The sequence below is a fragment of the Diceros bicornis genome, chromosome 36, assembly GCF_020826845.1.
Source record: "Diceros bicornis minor isolate mBicDic1 chromosome 36, mDicBic1.mat.cur, whole genome shotgun sequence".
Taxonomy (NCBI): Eukaryota; Metazoa; Chordata; class Mammalia; order Perissodactyla; family Rhinocerotidae; genus Diceros; species Diceros bicornis.
In genome coordinates, this window is record NC_080775.1 from 25457240 (window position 1) to 25478615 (window position 21376).

General features: G+C 41.4%; 1 protein-coding gene across 1 annotated transcript in view; it reads left to right on the forward strand.

The window, feature by feature from the left end:
• GAD2 (glutamate decarboxylase 2) overlaps positions 1-5079 on the forward strand; it is a 72713-nt gene extending 67634 nt beyond the window's left edge. Inside the window, exon 16 of the mRNA XM_058532641.1 lies at positions 4771-5079. Within this exon, the coding sequence (XP_058388624.1) occupies positions 4771-4944 (174 nt within the window). The 3' untranslated portion in view covers positions 4945-5079. The remainder of the gene's footprint in view (positions 1-4770) is intronic.
• Positions 5080-21376: the final 16297 nt, after the last annotated feature.

Below are 21376 nucleotides of genomic sequence, written 5' to 3' on the forward strand. Positions count from 1 at the left end.
GGACAGAAACGTTATCTAAGTTTCGGTTTGCTGACATGGCGCCCCAGGCAGGATCGGCTCCATCTTGGACTACATTTCAACATCAGCAACCTAATGTGGGAAGCACTGTTGTCCCCCTCGTCTTGCTGATGGGGAAACTGAAGAACAGGGAAAAAAAGTCATTTTCCCCAAATCTCTGACTCCAGAGCCTGAGGGCTTGAGCTTCAAATTCTCCTGTGGCCAGTAAGACACCCTTTATCTTTTATCCTCTCCTACTCCCAACATTTACACATGAGTGAAATTTGGTTTATGATGTACACCAAAGAGAGTCTTAAAGGGAGGTAAATGCAGGGGCCCATCTCCCACAGTCTTGGAGGAATGGGATTCTAAGGGCGATCACGTGTATTTGAATCTCAGAGGGTTGGTTGATTGGTTGGTTGGTTGGTTGGTTAGCTGGTTGGTTGGTTGGTTTTCCATCTACTATAGAAGGAAGGGACCTCCTCCAGTCACTGCCTGGAAGGGGAGAGGCCCTCACCTCCACTGGGCTGCCTCACTGACCTTCCAGAACACTTTATTTCCTTCTATGTCAAATGAAGAACAGGATTTTTTATGGATTTAAAATCTCCAGAAAAGCTTATAAATGTTAACACCTGCCCTTAAGCAGTCCAGGACCAAACTTACACATAATTGAGGTCTTTAAATCAAGCTTCCTAATTAGAGTTATGGTTCGCAACCCTGGCTACACGTTAGAATCATCCTAAAGCTTTATAAAAAACACTGGTGACCAGGTCTTACCCTGAGAGAATTTCATCCAATTGATTTTGGATGGGTTTGGGAGTGGTTCTAAAAGTTTTCCAGGTGATTCCAATGTGCAGCCAAGGTTGAGAGCCACTGACCTAGAGGAACAAATGGAAGGAAGCTTCTAGAACGGGGATCCATGGGGACATGTTTGGGGTTGAGGGGCTGTGGTCTTGTCTGAAGTTTTAGTAAAGTTGGTTCATTCTAGGAAATCAGTCCAAGAGGCAGGAGGGAGTGAGGATGGGGATCACATTGCAAAACATGATAGGTGCAGGCATAAAAGGATCCACTGTCATTTGAAAGGAAAGAATGCGTATTTTTTCTAGAAGTTTTACGGTGGCTTCTCCATAGTGTATATTATCTTAACAAAATCATTTTATTTAACAAATTAGTTAGAAATTAGGTGTTTCCATTCTTATTGGCTTGAAAGTGAACTTCTTCAGTGAATCCACTGACCAGACAGAGAATCCACAGAGTGGTTTGGCTGACTTCATTTGTTGAATCAATTCATTATTGCTGGGCTGAGGGTAGAGGCAAGGTGGGAACACAAATATTTTTGCATCATTTTCTGAGCAAAAGTCAACTCTGAAGTTCTCCTGTTTAAATAGAACTCTCTTCAAGTGCTCTTAGATTTTGGCACGTCGTGTAAGCTGTGATGGGGTTGGAGATTATTTCCTGGGAACAGCAATTAGAGTATTAGTAAACTGTTTTTATGCTGTTGGTAATTCAAATTGAAAGTCTCTGGGGGTTGCAAAATGAGTTCTCCTAATTGTTCCCTCTCCTGTGACTCCATTTTCATTACTCTAAGAGAGAGAATTCAGCCATTCGGAATTGGAAATGAAAATAGAACACAGAAAATATCAAGGTTAACTTTTGTTCATTTACGTCAATACATTTTCACAATTTCAGAAAAGTTTCTTATTAAGTGTGAAGCCCTTAAAGTAGGATGTCCAGGGACCAGTAAAATCTTCACATGCACACACACACACACACACACACACACACACACAATCCCAGAGGGAAAAGAGCTATGGTGAAATAAGTCATCTACACTGTCCAATATGATAGAATAGCCACATGTGGCTACTTAAATTTAAATCAATTAAAATTAAATTCAGCCAAAAATTCACTTCTTCAGTCACACTAGCCACATAGCAAGCACTCATCATATGACTAGTGGCTATGGTATCAGATAATGCAGATTTGGAACATCTCCATCATTACATAAAGTTCTCTTGGTCAGTGTTGATATAGACCCCAAATGAGGAGAAATGTGGGTGGTGTGTGGCAAACAAGAGAATTAAGTTAAATTCTGGACCCAACGAGGCAGTGGAATTACTCTTTGTGTCCTCTCGCCTGGTATACAGCTTAGCATATAACAGGCACTCCAAAATGTTTGTTGAGCTCAAGTGCCAATTGCAGATTCCAGAATAGGGAAGGAGAACAACACTTAGGAAACCTGCTAGTGGATAAAAGGCCTTTCCCCAGTGCACGGGCTGGCTCGGGGCCAGATACCTAGGTAACAAGTGGTTCGTTGGCGCATTTCCTGCTGCCCAGTCAGGACTGTGAGTGTGCAAGTGGCCCATTGTCACTGACACAAAGTGGACACAGAAGGCTGGGAGCACTTGCTTTAGACACAGGCGAGGGACAGCGGGTAGACTCCATGCAGGTATTTATCAGACGAGAACCCACAGGCAGGTGTATTGATCATCTGCTTCTTCTTCATCATTATCTTCTTGTATTTTAATTTTCATTATGTTTCATCATTATCTGCATCTCTGCTATTAGCTTTTACAATCCTATACAACTTTTGAAAGGTTAACACTGGATTTAAAGGTAAATTGGTAAGGAAGTAGTTTGGCTTTATATGTAAGGTGACCCTTTTTAAGTCTATGGTATTAAACGTAATGGGTAATTTAAGAGGTGGGATTTTAACATTTTAGAATGTCTTATTTATGATTATTCCGCCTTCTCATTTTTCAAAATTTCACTCAGGCTTCCAAAATTTAAAAACAAAAAGGTTTTGTAATATATAATGAAAAATACATTTATGTGATACCTTGTGAGATTATTTCACGATGCTTTAATCTGTGCTCTCTTTGGAGGAAATAAATGTGGATTCAAGTTATGAAACAGTTCCCTGGTTATTGTTTTCTAAAGGATTGAAAAAGCTAATGACACCCGGGAGAAAATGATACCCTAAAATTCTTAAGGCAGCCCCTAAAGAGTTCTTATTGATTAGGTCTTTCATGAATTCTTCAATATGCAGCACCTCTCTTTCCTAGCTGACTTTCTTTATTCAGTAAAACCAAGAATGTGACCAAAAAACAGTCTAGAAGTAAGTGAAAATGCTATAAATTCATCAAAATAGTCAGAATTTTATTGTCCTTCTTAACTTGCAATTATTGATTATGCAATGAAGTAGATGTTCCCTGTTCTTGCTAATTTTAGTTCACCAGCATTTTCTGGAAGCAACCAAAAGTCATATGTATTTAGATAGCGTGATTTCTGCCAACCCAGTGAGCTTCAGGAACTGCAGCATTCGATCTTACCTTATGCCAAAATCTATTTGGGATGATGGTGTTACCATTAATCTCTTGACCTTCGATTTGCATTTATCTGGAAAGTTAGAGGTGATTGTCCCTAATAATTAATGCCATTTCTATGTGTTTTTGCTTGGATTGTGCATGAAAATGAAATCAGAGTTTAATTCACTGAGTAAAGCATTATCATTGTTTTATCAGTTCTAAAGAGCAAGCATGACTTACTGCACAAATAAAACTAAGGCATAGTTATGTGATTTTCAGCACACTCAGTGTGCACCCAGTGCTGTGCTGGTAAACCAAAGAAGTGAAAGACAGTATGCCTGCCCTCCACAAGCTTACAGTTGAAGTACAGAGATAAAATGTATTTCCTCATGAGTAAGAGGACAATAGGAAATTAGAATATAGTCAGAATCTATGGGTAAGGATCATGTATTTACGACTTGAAAGAGAAAAGATGCTAACAGACTAGAGAAGTCAGGAAAGGCTTCATAGTGGTTGCAGGACTGTGGTGGAGCCTCAGTGTGTATGTAGGACATGAACTAGCAAAGAAAAGGGATTCTAAGCAAAGAGAACAAGTGTGACATGGTAAGACTGAGGACATGTGTGAAGGGATAAAAATACGTGTGGTACATTCAAGGGATATTGAATAAATAGGTCTTGTCAGAGTTGAAGATTTATTTGGGTGAGCACTGGAAGATGAGTCCTCAGAACTGGGTGACAAAAGGCCTTTGGGCTGAGCAAAAGAGTTTGAATTTAATTTCATACGCAGTAGAGAACTACTGACACTGTAATCATCAGTCTGGCATAAATATGGTAAAATCTTGTCTGTGAGTCACTTCTGTAATGTTAAGTCCTCGTGGGTTCAGCTTTTGCCTCAGTTGATTCTTCATCATTATTAAGGAATATGTTTCAAAATATCTTATAAACCAAGGTAATGCAAAAGCAGAATGAAAAGAAACTAGAAAGCTTTAGGGTCTCAAGAAAGAAAATCGCTTTAGGGTCTCCAAAGTCTGCTTATTTTCATACATCACTTGACATTGAGTCTTATCTGTTGGTACCATTCTCTGAACTATGTCTTATTTCCAATATTTTTATATTTACTGAGAAAAAAAACCTCCCCCAAATGTTATGTTGCTAAATTATTTCACCTTGGAACCAACACCAAATTCTTCCCATTCTCCCAAAACACTAACTGGAAAGTCAAGGGAAAGGTAGCAAGCACCTCCTAGTCTACTATTTATTATTCCTCTTATCACCTTCAAGATCCTGGATGTATTGAACTGTCCTCTGATCCCAAGAAAACTTGGAAACAATTTCTTCAAGGGAAACAAATATGAGTCTGATTGTTTAGTTAAAAACTAAAAATGCTACTTGACATTGGGTTCTTTGACTAAGGGGAGAGTCCCCAGGGGAAACAGTCACCGTGTTGATCTGGTCTCTCCCACAGGTGGCCCCAGTGATTAAAGCCAGAATGATGGAGTACGGGACCACAATGGTCAGCTACCAGCCCTTGGGGGACAAGGTCAACTTCTTCCGCATGGTCATCTCAAATCCCGCAGCAACTCACCAAGACATTGACTTCCTGATTGAAGAAATAGAACGCCTTGGACAAGATTTATAATAACCTAGCTCACTAAGCTGTTTCAATTCTCTAGGTAGACAATTAAGTTGTCACAAACTGTGTGAATGTATTTGTAGTTTGTTCCAAAGTAAATCTATTTCTATATTGTGGTGTCAAAGTAGAGTATAGTTTAAAAATAAGAAAAAACATTGCTCCTTTTAAAGATCTTTTCTTAAGTTTAGAATACTTCTCTAATAATTAGTGACAAAAGGCTGTGTTCTAATCAATAAGGAAAAGATTAAAATTGTTATAAATACTTCCCTTACTTTTAATATAGTGTGCAAATCAAACTTTATTTTCACTTGAGAATAGTAGGATTGAATAGTGCCAAATTGCCCCTGAATCATAAAAGGTTCTTTGGGGTGCAGTGAAAAGATTAAAGTAAATATAAAATGTACGTTGACAATAAAAACTCTTGCCTTTTTCATAGTATTAGGAAAAAATTTCTAATTTACCTATAGCAACATTTCAAATGTATTTAAATACATATAATTTTACAAAGGGAAAATATATATATTAAAAAGAAATCCTATTTTGTAACATAGAGATTTTTATTTTATATGGGTTATACAAACTGCAGGGGCAGATATAAAAATTCATCCAGATTTTTTTTTCTCTTTCTTTTAATGGAGGCACAATAAAACACTTAGCAAAGTTAGGCCCACAAAATTCTTAAAAAGGTATGATGCCTTCTTTCTATTCATGTCCTGGTTTATCACATCTCTAAAGTTAGCATTACAAAACAAACACAAAAGAATACTGCAGGTTCTTTCAAATGATTGATCAGATCAACAATAAGATTCTCTTCCCATTTAAGTTTTCCACCCGGTGGACTCTTAGCAGACCCGCTCAGCAGGCATGCCGAGCCGCGCTTTGTCTTAGACTGCCAGGGTGATCGTCTCGATTCTACTTTCCAGTTCAGCCTGTTTTGAACAGAAGGTTGATGCTGGGTCTTGAGACATCTTCCCAAACAGTATTCTTTTATTAGGTCGTTTGGATTAACTAGGGAAAAACAAAAATAAAATCTAATCAGCCTGAGCAAAGAGGAACAAAGCACACTCCAGAATGTGGTGAGCCCAGAAAATTAAATTTGGTCTTGGGAGAAGAGATCTCTGTGGGAATCATGACATCATCCGGATGCCATGTTGCTGCTGTCCAGGAAGGTGTCGTTTACCTCCTGGGTAATTGCTTATTCCCATTCCCTGCCCATTCCTACCCCCAAAAGTCTCTCCTGCTAGGCTCCCCGTCACTGGGATCCCAGATAATTAATTTCTGCTCCTCTCATGAAATGAGCTCCTCACCTGGGACTTTGAGACAGCATCTCAAGACTTTCTTTCGTCTGTCTCCCATCAAGATCCAATGTGACCAGAATATGCGGAGATCATAAGATCCTTAGAATTCAAAATAATACTTTAAAAGCATCCTTCTGCCACTGCAAACCTGATGGAGAGACGAGCTAACAAGAGCTCCCATAGATATCTATGGGGCCGGAGATTGTCAGATTCCAAGTGCTAGTAGGACTACCGAAGTATATATGCAGACCACAGGTACACATGTAGGAACATTCGTCCTTTCTGTATGGACCGGTCAGGACAAGAGTCAGAAAGACTACAGGTATACGAGGGAAGAAAGAGGACCCTGTCCTTCAACAGATAGAAATGCCCTATACTGTAACTACAGGATCCAACCATCTGAAATCTTCATGAGCTAGCCCCTACATTCTTTCTCCCAAGTTATATACGAAAACATTGGTACTTGAGATGAGCATGGCTTTGGGCCCCTTCTGTCTAAGAAGCAAATGGATTCCCTCTGATTGTTAGAAAAAACTCTTTATCTGTGCCCCAGAATTTCAGGAAGGAATAAACCTCCCATTCTAGGCTGTGTCTAATGGCCAAGTATCTCTTTCCTTTCTAGAAATTGGCTGTTGAGAATAAGCACACAGCTGCCCACCTATCTTGAGCCTCAGGCCAAAAGGTCCGACCTCAGAGGCAGAGATACTAGTTATCAAACCCACCGTCCTGGCTGGAGAAGGTGGCTGAGCCCAGTCCCTGATCTGGACAGACCCCTCTCAACTCCAGGGTGCTTATACGTAGGGGTACAGATTCTCAACCAGACGTGGCTGCTTTTTAACCTGATGGTATGACAGAATTTAAAAGGAAGAGCATTTGTGCCTGTGTATGAAATTCCAGCAAAATAGTTTTTACCAATATGTTGTTTCCCCCAGCCCCTGTCCTTTCCAGATCCTTCCCCAAGGTGGCTGGGAGCATTGCTCAACCCTATGCAGTGAAATCCCTGCCAACCATAACCAGGGAAGGAGGTAAATAAAAGCCTAATAGGTGCCAATAATTTAATAAATTTTAAAGTAGGTCTGTAATCCACTCAGGAGGGAGGGAGGGAAGGAGGAAAGAAGGATGGAAGGAAGGCAGGAAGGCAGGAAGGAAGGAAGGAAAGAAAGAAGTAATTGTTTGACATTAGCCCAAATTCCCAGTGCCAAAGGCCTTTATGTGAACCACTCTTTACAAATTTTAGAAAAGTTTGGTTTTAGCTTTAATCAGAATTGACATGGCCATTTTCATTTATACAGCAATATTGTGTTTATTATTTTTAAATACTTGAAAACAAGTGTGACATATCTTTATCTGAGACGTACAAATGGTATTGACATCACGTACTGTCACAAGGATGTGAGGAAAGAAAAAGAAATCAGCTGTGTGTGTAACTGTGTTGCCTTTTTTATATTGCGAGTACTGTCTTGTCACCTCAGATTGGGGTTGTGCACTTTAGATCTGGACTGTACAGTGTTGCAAATCAACATGTGTTGCTGTAAAAGCTTGTACAATATATTATTGGTATGTCTTTTTCTGTGTGGTAGCTGTATTGATATTATGAGAACTACATTCGCATCTGTTCCTGTACTCTCTCTCTCTCCCTCTCTCTGCTAAACTGTACACCCTCCACATCAGCTCTAATAGAGAACATGCCCTCGGCTAAGCTTTCTACTGAGAAATCTCCTTTGAGAACTGTGTGATTTCACAAAATGAAAGATGAATGCTACTTAGTCTCTAAGAATAGAAGAAACCAATTAGGGAGCATCAGAAATTGCCAAAATTGCAGGTATTGACCCTGCTGTGTTTGGAGTAGGTGCTACTCCTCAGAATATGGCCAAAGAAAGCATAGGTGTAAATATAGAGGCAGGACAAGGAATCAAGGAACTTAACCGTGGGTGTCATCTTGCACGTGCTCTCCTGTTTTCAAATGCTAAGTACCAACACTGTGTATTTATTAGTTACGTGTGCCAAAATACTGTTCCCAATTGGTGTTTCTGAAAGACATCAACATCTCCCCAACATTGCTCCATGACTAAAGACAGAAAAAAATAAAAAATATAAACACGTGGCACCCTGTTCTTACCAAATATAAACTTGTGTATGATCAGAGTATTTTATCTGTGTTGTCTCTCTAAACCCAAATAAATGTGTAAATGTGGACACATCGCTGGCTTTGGATGCTTATTTCTGACCTTGCCATGTTGTGGGGATAATTTTTAATGAGCTGCCTGAATAAATGGCCCTTCACTTGTCACAGAGCTCAGAGTGTCTTCGGGTCTTCGTTAGGGAAAAAAGCTCTTCCTTCTGCAGTCGCCCCTACTGTCGCTTCTGAAGGATATCATTTCACCACCCTGATTTCTCCATCAATCAGATCCAATCTTTTTTTAAAAAAATATTTCATTATGGAAATTTTCGTGTACATATAAAAGTGGGGAAAATCGTATAATAAACTACCATGAAAGCTTCACCCAGCTTCAGCATTTACTGATTCAGAGCCTGCATGTTGTGTCATCCATTCTTCTACCCCATTTCCTCCCTAACACCAAATTATTTTTATTTGTGTCTATAAAAGATAAGGACTGCTAAATAAACAAAAGTCTTCAGTACAATTATCACAGCTAAAACTATAATAATAGTATTGCCATATTAATATCAAATATCCAGTGTGTGTTCTCATTTCCCCGATTCTCAATTCTATAGCAAACCCCCTGGTCCCTGGCCTGTGGCCCAGGAAACCCAGTGAAACCCATACAACTTTCAGGACAGCTAGGACATACACAATTCAGGCACACAATACAACGCTGTATACACACAGTACACACATAGTCTATGCTTAGGCTGTTGGGTATTTTCCATTGTGTTGAGGTTATTTCTGGACCCCTGTGCGTTGTGAGTTTTGGAGGAATCACGTGTTCAGGGGCTTTGCTCCCAGGATCTTAGGGGTTAAGAAGTGCGGGCAGGTTAAAAACTAGAATGCCATGGAATTTAATTGGTGGAGTATATCTTGGTATGCCTATAAGCTCCAGGCTGCCCCTAAGGGCTTAAGATGCCTTCAACAGTGATTGTCTGGAATAGATGTGGGGGTGGGGGAGAACATAAAGGAGAGGAGGAGGCGAGGGTTCTAGACAATTTCAATATTGCTTGTAGGGGAAGCAGTGGACAACAGCCAAATAAATAGGGAACACTCTGCACATTCCTGCCCTTGTTCCCATTATTCCCTCAGCGGGGTAAGAATCTCCCAGTCCTCCTCGCTCTGGGGAGCACTGTCTCGTGGATGTCCTTACAACAGTAAACTTCTTCACGAGGTTTTCGTGTAGGTTAAATGAAATGTATGTATAGCACTTAGCAGGGTGCTCTGCACCGAATAAGCACTCAACAAACCTTGTTCTTGTAGAGATGATAGTAAATATATATGAATTCTACAAGTCAGCTCTTGTCGCCTCCTTAAACACGCACCCTCCTCTGAATTCCCTGACAACTTTATCTTGGTCAGTAGTGTTCACTGGGCATCTATCTAACAAGTTCAGGCTGGAAATATCATCTTTTGCATTTTCTTCTGCCCAACCAATGTCGATTATAAACAGAGTCTGTTTCTTATCCTTTTATGTTCTCACCCCTCCCTCCTTGGCCCTCTCTAACAACACACACGCCCCTGACAAAGGTCTCCAGTCTCCAGTGGTGTCCTACAAGCAGAAGGCACTCCATCCATACAGTCACTGGATTTTCCCCTTATGCCTGGTGTAACCTTAGCCAAGCCAGCTTCCTCTGCTGAGAAATGAGGGCGGGACGATCTGATGTCCTGGGAAGAATGTAGGTGGAAGATGCTTTAAGATTACAGATTTATAAACCTGGAAAGGCCCTTATATGTACTAATTAATTCAGCTAACCTTTATTGAGGGGCTACCATATGCCAGATGCTTTCATATAGTAACCCAGCGCCTTCATTGTACAGATGGAAAGTCGAGGCTCAGAGAAGTTGAGCCATTTTTCAAAGTCAGTGACTTCACAGCACAAGCAGCACTTTTTGATGAGTTGATACACTTGGTGAAGCCTCAGCACACCGCTCAACCATTCTAGACGGCCCAGCTTCACCTGGTCTACCATATCTCCCTACCTACGTTTTCCCTTCCACTGTTATCCCTCTCCCCCGTGCTCGATGCCACACCGGCCTTTTCTGACACCTGCTCCAGTGCCTTTGCCCTTGCTGTGCCCTCTGCCTAGAACTTGCTGGCCCCAGAATTTTCCACAGCTGATTCCTTCTAAATCAGACTCGGCTCCAATATACCACCACCTTGGCAAGGCCATCCCAGACAAACAGATCTGAATTTCTTCACTCTCTATCATGTCACTGCATTTGTTTTTTTCATGACAATTTTCTCATCATTTATTTCTCACAAACTTCTAAAATGCCATACGGGGAAGTGACAATGCAAACTACCCCTCCCCACAAAAAATGTGTGATTAAAACCAGAATTTTCTCAGGCTCTATAATTGTCAAAGTGAGAACATGCATGCATGCATGCATGTCCAAGAAGAAGAGCAATGCGCCCCATTCTCACATCCTGGTTATATACCATTACTAAAGGCTTTTTAATAGTGCCCTGCCCGATATTAATGTTCTCTGATCACCCCCACCTCAATTAGAGCTTAAAATTTGCTATAACATAATTCTTCACATTTTAACTTGAGCTTCTTACACTCTGCTTTTATGAATTAGATTTTTTTTTAATTTAACTTTTGAGCTGGATAACAGAACTGCTGCCTACTCAGATGAACACATCTAGCTCTAAAATGAAACCCAAGGCAATGTTCAGTTTAACTCAGTTTTTACCATCTCAGATAACTGTCTGAGGTTCCATTTGGTTTCCATGAACAGGGCTAGCCAGCGTAGGCTAGCTCTTTTCATTTATTTGCCTATTAAAACAAACATACACAAATATATGTATATATACATGTTATACATACACACTTAGACTTATATGTATGTGTACATAGTACATATACACACATACACTTATATATATAGATCAAAGTGCACACATACACCGACATCCATTATAATTTAATGGATTTAGTGGTCCAACAATAAAATTCTCATTTATTTCAGTTATTGAGCAAGTACTCACCAAATGATCAATAGCTTAGAGCTCAAGTTTAACGAGAACTGGAGGGATCGATTTTCCAAAAATAAGCAGTGGAGCTATAAAAACACACTGTGAGCATTTGGTTGTTAATAGGCATAACTGTATGTTTTTGAAGTGGTGAGGCCTGAAAAGGAGGAAAGGCTGAGAGCAGGGAAGCTGAGGGGGGCAGCAGGCTCCAGGGAGTAACTGAGTGACTGTCACCACCTCTTCAGGCCCCCATTCACTCTTCTCCCAGCCCCCAAGCTATTGGTATACCAATGATATCTGAGGAAAATGTAAAATAAAAATTGCTTTAAAAGAGGGACATAAGGGGCCGGCCCGGTGGCGCAAGCAGTTAAGTGCACGCATTCTGCTGCGGCGGCCCAGGGTTCGCCGGCCCGGATCCTGGGCGTGCACCGACGCACTGCTTGTTAAGCCGTGCTGTGGCGGCGTCCCATATAAAGTGGAGGAAGATGGGCATGGATGTTAGCCCAGGGCCAGTCTTCCTCAGCAAAAAAAAAAAAGAAGAGGATTGGCAGATGTTAGCTCAGGGCTGATCTCCTCACAAAAAAAATAAAATAAAATAAAAAGAGGGACGTAACTACAAATGGACACTTTTCTGCCATGGAGAGAGAATATGATTGCAGGTTTAAGGAAAGATAGGATAAAACTTTTGATGTGAGGGGCCAAGAGGGTGGATAGAAATAGACCCAAGACCAAGTAAGGTAATATAGTCGCCTGAGATCTGGCACTCTCCACAGCTGAGGAACACTGAGGCCCTTTCTGCACACAGGCTCGCTGAGTCTCCTCCCAATAGTCCAATGTGAGCGAGCTACTCCCATTTGCTAAATCTCTCACTAGAAGAACATAGCATTAACAAAAAGATCTAACTCGGTTTCACCTTCCCCATAAAGCCTTCCTCGAGTAAATACGCTGTGCTTTTAAATGTTTAGTCTGTCTAATCTGCCACTCACTAGCACGCATGTTGCCTTGAAACTGTTCTCCAGCTGTTTCTCGTTTGTGAATCTGGTCTTGCCACTTCAAGGGCAGGGACAGGCCTTCTAGTCACAGGCTTAGAGACCTGGAAAAACTCTGAAAGATTGTCTAGTCCAGAGTTTCAAGAACCCTGGGCTGGAGACCCAGACAGAATGAAGATGTCTCCAATCTGGGGCAAAATAATCTCAGGACGACGAGGAAGGGGTTTTGTACAGCTGCAGCCATTCAGTTAGAAGGGCAGTCTCTCTCGTCTCAGATTATACCTCTGTTACATTTTGTTGTTGCTGTTTTTCCTCAATGCCCTATCATTTCTAAAATGATAATGATGACATCTTATTCTGCAAAAGAGAGAGTTAGCAGTTCTGCTAACTGCATTTTTTATGTAAACCATAAATCTGAGAACCACTAATTCCATCGAATCTTTCAGATTCTCCCCACCCCCAACCTCCATTACAGGGCACTTAATCAGCCTTTAATAAATGCTATTTAAATTGACTTGAACATTTATAAGTCAAATTGAAACCTTTGGAAGACTGTAGATTGTGGTGTAGTCTACATGTTGCTAGAAGCTACTGATCTGCCAATAATATTTTCGTTTTCAAATTCACACACACCCTGACGCCTCTTGGCATTGGACTCCTCGTACTCGATTGCTTGCATTTTATTGCAATTTACCTAGGCAGGTACTATCTTTGGCTTCACTCTGGCAATGCAAAATAACAAGATTTTCATCTTTTTTTCCCAGGCAATCACTTAAAGATGTTAGAACCTAAGATCTTTCATGATGTTTCAAATAAACAAAAACCTTCAAAATTAGTCTTTGATAGATGGATAAGAAGTTGTGACCATGAAATATTAAAACCGTCTCTTTGCTTCACTCTGTTGACTTCAGATGAGAGTGAGTTATAGGGCCGTTTTATGATCTAGATGTTTCCCATGCTCCAGTGAGTAGAATGGCAATTCTTTGTCTACTTCACATGTCCTTAAGTTTCCTTGTCTGTGATTCAAACAAATTTACACATTTGACACCATTCGCCACTGTGTGGAAACTGACAATTCTCAGGGACATATACCAAAATGTCCGTTTAGGAAATGCACCTGGTTTAACATCTGTCTTTGCTTATGTGAAGGAAGCTCTGATTGGAAATGACTTTATAAACTCGGTGCTTTTCATTATTCTTGCCATCCCAGTTAATTCCTAGTGGAAGTCTGCCAGAGGGGATAGGGAGGGAGATGAGTATGAGGAGAGAGAAAAAAGCTGCAGTTGTTGTTTTAACCTCTTCATCCCAAAAGGATATTAGAGAGCGTTTTTTCCTTCTGGCCTTCGAGGAGGTGCAATTACCAAATATCTACATCACCTGTATATGTGAGTATTTAAAGACTAAATGACTAAAGGGATTTGTTTCCATTGTAAAAACAATATTACCCCAATGTATACAATTTTTAAAGATTCCAATTACCATGCTAACCCAACAAGCATTGGAATCACCTGCCCAGTGCTTATGATAAAACTATAAATCGGAGGCATTAATTGTGGAAGACTTCTTGTCCTTGATGTCTACTGGGGCACTAAGTCCTGTTAACTTCCTTCCTGGGGACTTCCACGGCCAAATAAATACCAACCAGATTTAGCGTATGTTATGAGTGCTATAATTTCATGTGAGGAGGTATCCTAAAGGGCTGGGTTTGTGGCAGCCTGGAAATGTAGGCTCCTGCCAGGAGAGGTGGGATCCCTGCGCTCACATTTTCATTCCCCTGTTGAGGCAGCTGCAGGAGGACCAGCTGGAGTCAGACTGCCTGGCCTCAGATGCTGGTTCTGCCATTTATTAACTCTGTGACCCTGAGCAACTCACTTAACCTCTGTGAACCTCCTTTCTCTCATCTGTAGAACAAGGACAAAAATAGCACTTAGCTCATAGGGTGATAGTGAAGATTCAAATGAGAAGAAAACCCAATGCCTGGAAGAATGTAGTGAAAGCTCAATTGGTGTTGATTTTATTTTTATTCTATGCTGCTGCCTGTAAGGACCAAGCCTCGGATGCAAGCCCTTCATCCTACTTAGCTCACCTAGAGAAGATTGTCTTGAACACATAGAGGATGTGACAGCAGCATGTCCCTGTAGAAAGCCATTTTATGAATCATCACTGAGGACAGCAGGCTGATGACTGAGGCAGCCCAGGTCACCTGGGCCTTAGCTTTAGTTGAGACGGGGAAGAGACCAAGAAGGGCTAAGCAGGATAGCTGAGGAAAAAGGAAGAGGAAGAGGAAGCAAGTTATTTCAGTTAGGATGAATAATCCAGTACTTGTTTTGAACCTTTTTCCAGGGCACACCTTGCCTCAGACGGGCACCCATCAAAGAGTTAGAAATGACATGGGAAGTCGGCTTTGGCTTCACTGAAATTGCTACCATGGGCACTTACCTAATGTTTATCAGCTTCCATTTATACAATGAAAATGAATCATTGGGGGCACACCATGAGAAGGAAGAGTGACTTGGTCTCCCCCAAGCCATTTTTTTCTTTCTTTTTCTTGAAATATATTTGACATATAACATTGTATAAACTTAAGGTGTAAACATGTTAATTTGATACGTTTATGTATTATAATATGATTGCCATTGTAGTGATAGTTAGCATCTCTATCATGTTGATACTGAGCAATGGGCTCACTCTGCTTGCTGCGATCTGAGCCAATTAATCGCCATGAGTTAGAGATCGAGAAACAAAGTTTAATTAGATTAGCAGGCAAATCAGAAGACAGGTGACAAATGTCTCAAAGACCCATCTTCAAAGATTACAGAATCTTGAGGCAGTTATATAGGGAAAATGGGCAGTAAGGGGGGGGTCCAGGGATGTTGATCTCCAGGTATGATGGGCTCCAGGCATCACATTGTTCCATTCTTCTGTCAGCTGTGATGGATACCTTGTAGGTGTGTTTCCCACCTGCAGTCAGCCTGTTCCTGGAGAGAAACTCATAGAACAAAGTTCTTAATTCACCAAGCTATTGGGTAGTACATAGGTAAGTGGAGGCCATAAATCAGGAGAGCATGTGAATTTTTTGGAGTACATGCAGCGTGGTGAGTAGTCACACAGAGGAGGGGCTGGGGCCATTTAGTGTAACAAGATGGCCTCACTTATGCTCACTTCCAATGTCACATAATTATCCTTTCTTTTTAGTGTTTGGAACAATTAAGTTCTAGTCTCTTAGCAAGTCTGAATTGTTGTCTAAATTTGTTACTGCCCACAAGCAGGTCTTTTTGGCAGATGCGCAACGGAAAGACCAGATACCAAGGCAAAGGTCCTTTTGCTGAAAGAAAAAGACTTTTTTGCAGGGCATCCAAGCAAGGAGAAAGGAGGCAAAGCTCGGATCTGTCTCCCCAGTCAGCTTTTGAGTTTTAGTTTTGAGTTTTGATATTATTGGGGGAGTAGGGAGTAGGAGAGCATTGGGGGCTGAGAAAGGGTAAGAGGAGGTTTCAAGAGTCCTCCAAGCAGGCGCAGCTGTCTTTCATGTTTCTTCATGTCATGCATGTAAATTTTGGGGAATTCCGTGTGTTACATGCAGTGCATTTTTAGCCTGTGATGTCCAAAGTTCATTGATCAATCATTTTGGTCCCTCAATGCACCTGTGCAATGTTTGGTTGAAGAAGATTGTCAGCAAGTTATTTCCTTATCTGCAGTGCCCTTGTTATTTTGCAAGACAAGCTCAGAAACTTTGGTTAATTTGTTTCCTACTTTAACCTTGTGGCTGTGGGGTACAGTTTCATATTCACTATACTATACATTAGATCTCTAGGGCTTATACACTGTTCATTGCAAGTTTGTGCCATTAAACAACATCTGTCCTATCCCCTGACCCTCATCCCCAGTAACCACCATTTTACTCTCTGTTTTTATGAGTTCGGCTTTTTTAGATTCCACATTTTAGTGGGATCATACAGTACTTGTCTTTCTCTGACTTATTTCACTTAGCATAATGCCCTCAATGTCCATCCATGTTGTCACAAATGGCAGGATTTCCTTCTTTCTCATGGCTGAATAATATTCCATTGTAAATACACCACATCTTCTTTATCCACTCATCTGTTGCCGGGCACTTAGGTTGTTTCCATGTCTTGGCTATTGTGAGTAACGCTGTAATAAACATGGGAGTGCTTATATCACTTCAATATCATATTTTCACTTCCTTTGGGTATACGCCCAGAAGTGGGATTGCTGGATCACATGGTAGTTCTATTTTTAATTTTTTGAGGAACCTCCATACTGATTTCTATAGTGGTTGAACCATCCCCCAAGCCATTAAAGTGTTTCCAACACATCAAAAAGCAAGTAGCAAAGGACCTTGAAAGTTCTGAAATGAGGGCCTTCCCTGCCTAGGATCTGTTGCCATTAGTCCAGGCCTTGTAGCCTCTGCCCAGATCAACACAAACAAACTACACACTCAAGTGGGCTGAACAGCCACTTCTCAACTTGGAATCCTGTTTCCCACTTTTGGAAAAAATGTTTGTGGTCTCCATTAAAGTGTCAGATCTGAAGCTTCTGGCTGTAAAAAAAGTAATTAAAAGCTTGTTACAGCTGGCAAGGAAATGACTTTCAGGAGGAATTTCCATTTATTTAAACATGGTAACTTGGAAAATTCCAAGAAAATTCTATTATACAAACTTGAGAAAAGGAGAGATTCAAAGAGTTTCTTTCAATTCAGATTTTAGTCAGTCAAAAGGAAATCTTGCTGCTAAATCCTTTGCATTCTCTTTATTTCCTTATATGTCTGTTTTAGAATTGTGGAGATCAAGATAGTAAAGAATAGGGATTTTCTTTAGTATTCATTTTTATTAAATTGTTGTGTCAGGTTTACAACCCTTCTGTGCTATCGACACGTGTTCTAGAAGGAGGAACCATTCCTTGTTGTGCGTCTACACAGCTGGCTGGGCCAGCGCTGGTATATGTGCCGAGAAGAGCAGATGGTTCCAATTATTACTTAGCTGCCAAGATGTAAAGAAAGAGTCTTCTTTCTTTCTATGTATGTGCTTGTTAAAGTCGCAAAAACAAAGCATTCTCTCACTTCACTTTTTCCAAAAGATGGATGGAATCTCAGGTAAAATATCTATCGAGAATGAACCACCTATGGTTAGGCATGGGTGGGAAATTAAATTCTGATATTGAGTGATTGTCTCTGCTCCTGTCATACTGAGCTATAATAACTTATTATAAAAGATTATTTAGTCTTGGAGTAAATTCAATGCATGAAGGAGCCCAACCCTCTGACATCCTTTATTTAGAAATTATAGCAGTATTCAACAAGGGAATCGAGGGATGGAGGAAGTGGCAGAGGCATGGCCTCATTCTTTTGCCTCACACTCACCCCGAATCTAAGGCAGCTATTCCAGAATCCCAGAAGCCCCTTTGACACTTCCTGGACTAATGACAAAATTCCCTACTCCTCAATAATATATTGTCCCTTCTCTTTATAAATTTTGAATGTCTTTTCCTCATCTGTAAAATTGCGTTAGTGATACTTATCACAGAGGGTTGTAAGGACGAAATGAGAACAGATCTGTAAAGCCCTTGGCAATAGTAAGCTGCCGGAGACTGTGCCCTCCTTTCCCCTTGTCCACCCTGTGACTGCTTCTCCTTCCCATGGTGTTACTAGACTCACTTCCTGATGGAATTGCTGCTGGGGCATCAACCAGATCAACATGTTCACTCTAAATGTGATTGTGCACTACCCTGGGTAGCTCTTCATATAAACTAAAGGGTTTTTGTGTTTTTTTGTTTAAACAAATGTCAACTGAGACCCTGCACTTCTGCAAAAAGAGTCATGGGTTTGAGCACACTGGGAGCAGGTTTTATCCCAGTGAACTCATTTATAAGGACTTTATTGGATTCTATTTAGACAGGGCCACAAGGGGGAGAACAAATCACTTATTAGCTGGTGAGCAGCAGCCACCTGAGACAGAGGACCCTGGGTTGACAGACGCCACCACAGCTGCTTGGCTGCAGTGAGGTGACTCATGTGTGCCATGGCAGGCCTCAGCACGCAAGGAACAGAATCGACCAGGCTGCGTCTCCCACATCACACACCTCGAGACCGGTACTTAGGAATAACCTCATCCTGCCCTCATCCACCTCCTGCACAGGCTAGAGGAAGCCACTCTCCCAGTCTCTCCCCAGGGCCCTTACACACACAATGACCCCTGTCCGCAAAGAACAACCCTAGGAGGGACCATGTCCTGTCAAGTTCTATGTGACACAAGAACCATAATTATCTCCTTCTCCCTGTGCCCAATCAAGGGAAAAACAGAAAGAGGAAATGAAGGAAATGGAAAGGGCCATTGTCATTATTCCCTTCTGAGATGAAGTAACACACAATTTGCTTCAGGAATAGGGGGAACCACAGTGGTGACTAAGAATATCTGTATAACTTCCACGTTAAAGAATATATCCGTACCCTATGTAACATATATAAACTTCCTATGCCCACAGCTCTACTTCCCTTCTCCAGCTGCCTGCCTTCCAGGAGTCATGGCCCAGCTATTGAAAGAGTAAATCAAGAGTAAATCAGCATAATCATTGAATATTTGTGATATGTTAGTTGCTGGAAGACAAAGATGAAATATCACAGTCTCAGGCTTCAAGGAGCTTACAGTGTGACAGGGAAACAGAGGGGTAAATCAAGACAGGACATTGTCGTAATTACCAGAATTCTATGAGGATGCCTCTGTGGGAGCTCAGAGAAGGCTGGATCTTGAAGGATGCTTTCCAAAAGGACAAGAAGGAGCAAGGCAGTCCAGGTCCCATGTAGAGCATGAGAAAGCCATGGGAACACCCGAGAGAGGGCAGCTCACAATCCAGAAGACCATTGTCAGAGAGCCCTACACTCTGGTCACAAAGAGGATGAAATGCACATTGTTGGCTCACAGGCATTTAAAAGTAGACCTAAAATAGTCACATTGTTCTGGAAGCATCTATGAGAAAAGGAAGTGGTCTGAAGGGTGGGTGACAAATACACATTTATTTGGGGTGAGGGTCTTCTAGGTCAGGCCCCTGGGCCAGAGCAGAGCCCCCAAGCCGGTCTTACAAGAAAACTTCCCAGCACCTCCACTCCAACCTCTGCTTCGAAGGCTGGAGCGCTGGGTTCTGTAGAGAGTACCACTCAAAGAGAAGTCTTCAGTGGAAAATTTTGCTTCTTTAGAAACCATGTTTTCCTACAGAGAGATGATTTTAGAACAAGTACAGTTTTAGAAGTAGCCATAGGTTCAGTAATCCTTCAATGCCATAAGTTTTAAGAAAGTTCAGCCACGTTCAATAGAAGAGAAAAAATCCTCATCAATTTACTGTGCTCCAAGATAGTAAAAATCTAGTGAAATAGTTTTCATGTGATTAAATCTATAGATTTGGAGGCCATGAATGTTTAGGCACATGAGCTACTTTCTGGGTTCCTCTCCACAGAGCATTTTAAAAATCATCCATTCCCGCTTCAGACAGAACTACATTGAATCATACCCAGTTGTCACCAAGTTCTATCAACAATCAGTTCTGCTTCTTCAAATTCATCTCTTCCTCTACCACCACTCATCTCATTTCTGGTTCTAAATTTTAACTTTGAATGTTGCAATAGTAGTTACTTTCCATGTTAGATAATGTTCTTTTGGTTGTAAGTGATGAAAACCAACTTGAACTAGCTAAGGAAAAAAAAATTTGGTAGAATACTGGAAAAGCTCATAGAATCCTAGGAACCCCAGGAGAAGTCAGGAATTGGGAAGGGCAGTGACTGGGGCACTTAGTGCCTTAACTACAAGAGTTTATGTTTGTTCCCTCTAGGGCCCTGCCATCCATGACCTGACTCAGCTCTGAATTCCCACTCTCTGTCTCTTGTGCTTATCCTTATGGAAGAATCTGGGTGAGCTTCAGGTCTAGTGTCTACTCTGGTCAAAGTGGCCGTGTCCAAGATGATGGTATCATGTAGCACAAATATGGCTCCCAAGGCTTACCCCTACAGATCAAAGACAAAGGTCAAGGGAAGGAAGGTGGTTCACGGGCTTTGCAGGCTTGGCAGGCATCCCAATAGGCACCGTTGGGTATTTAACATGCACTTGCGCGTGCACACACACATCACACATACACACACACAGTGTCTCTATCCACAGGCAATGTTGTTCATTCACTCAATCATTCATCCAGCCAACAAATATTTATTCAGTGCCCAGAAGGTCTGGCCCTGCAGATATAATGGGAATTAAAAACAGGCATGGTTCCTGTTGTCATGGGGACACTTCTAAGTGGAGAGAAGACAATAAAATAAACAAATGTAAAATTGCAACTTCAGAAAGGAGTGGTACATGAGCCTATGATGAAGACATTACTCTCCTGAGAAATTAATTCATGACCTGAGATCTAAAAGTTGAGTAAGAGTAACCCAAGTAAAATGAGAAAAACTAGTGTTTCAGGAAGAGGGAACTGCATATGTAAGCACCCTGGGGTGGGGCAGGAGCATGAAGAGACTTTTCAAATGTTTGTTTTATGTGGGTCTCTGATGACTAGAGAGAATGGTCTTGACTGTGTTGTTCGCTGCTGTATCCCCAGCATCCAGAAGAAGAACCAGCACCTGGCTGTGAGGCCTCATAAAGGAGTAGAGAGCAAGGAGGAGCTTGTGCCAATGTGAGGCTGGAGAGGGAAGCAGGGGCCAGGCCCTGAAGGGCTTTGAAGAGCAGAGTGAGAAGGGGTCAGCAATCACGGTGATTAACTGAGGGCATGTCATCAAAACAGCTGTGCAGGTGACTCTCCACACTCACTGGCCCACATGCACCTACCTACTACCTTATACATAAATTGTGAGAAGGTAAATATATGGGCAAAACTAATGGAAGATAGGGTTAGTTAGTAAGGTTTTGTCTATGCAGCCTCATCTCTGTGCCATCTCTATCACCAGTGACAAAAGTTGTTATTCCTTTCCTGGTGTGAGGGAAGGGGACACCTTCACAAGGAAAAT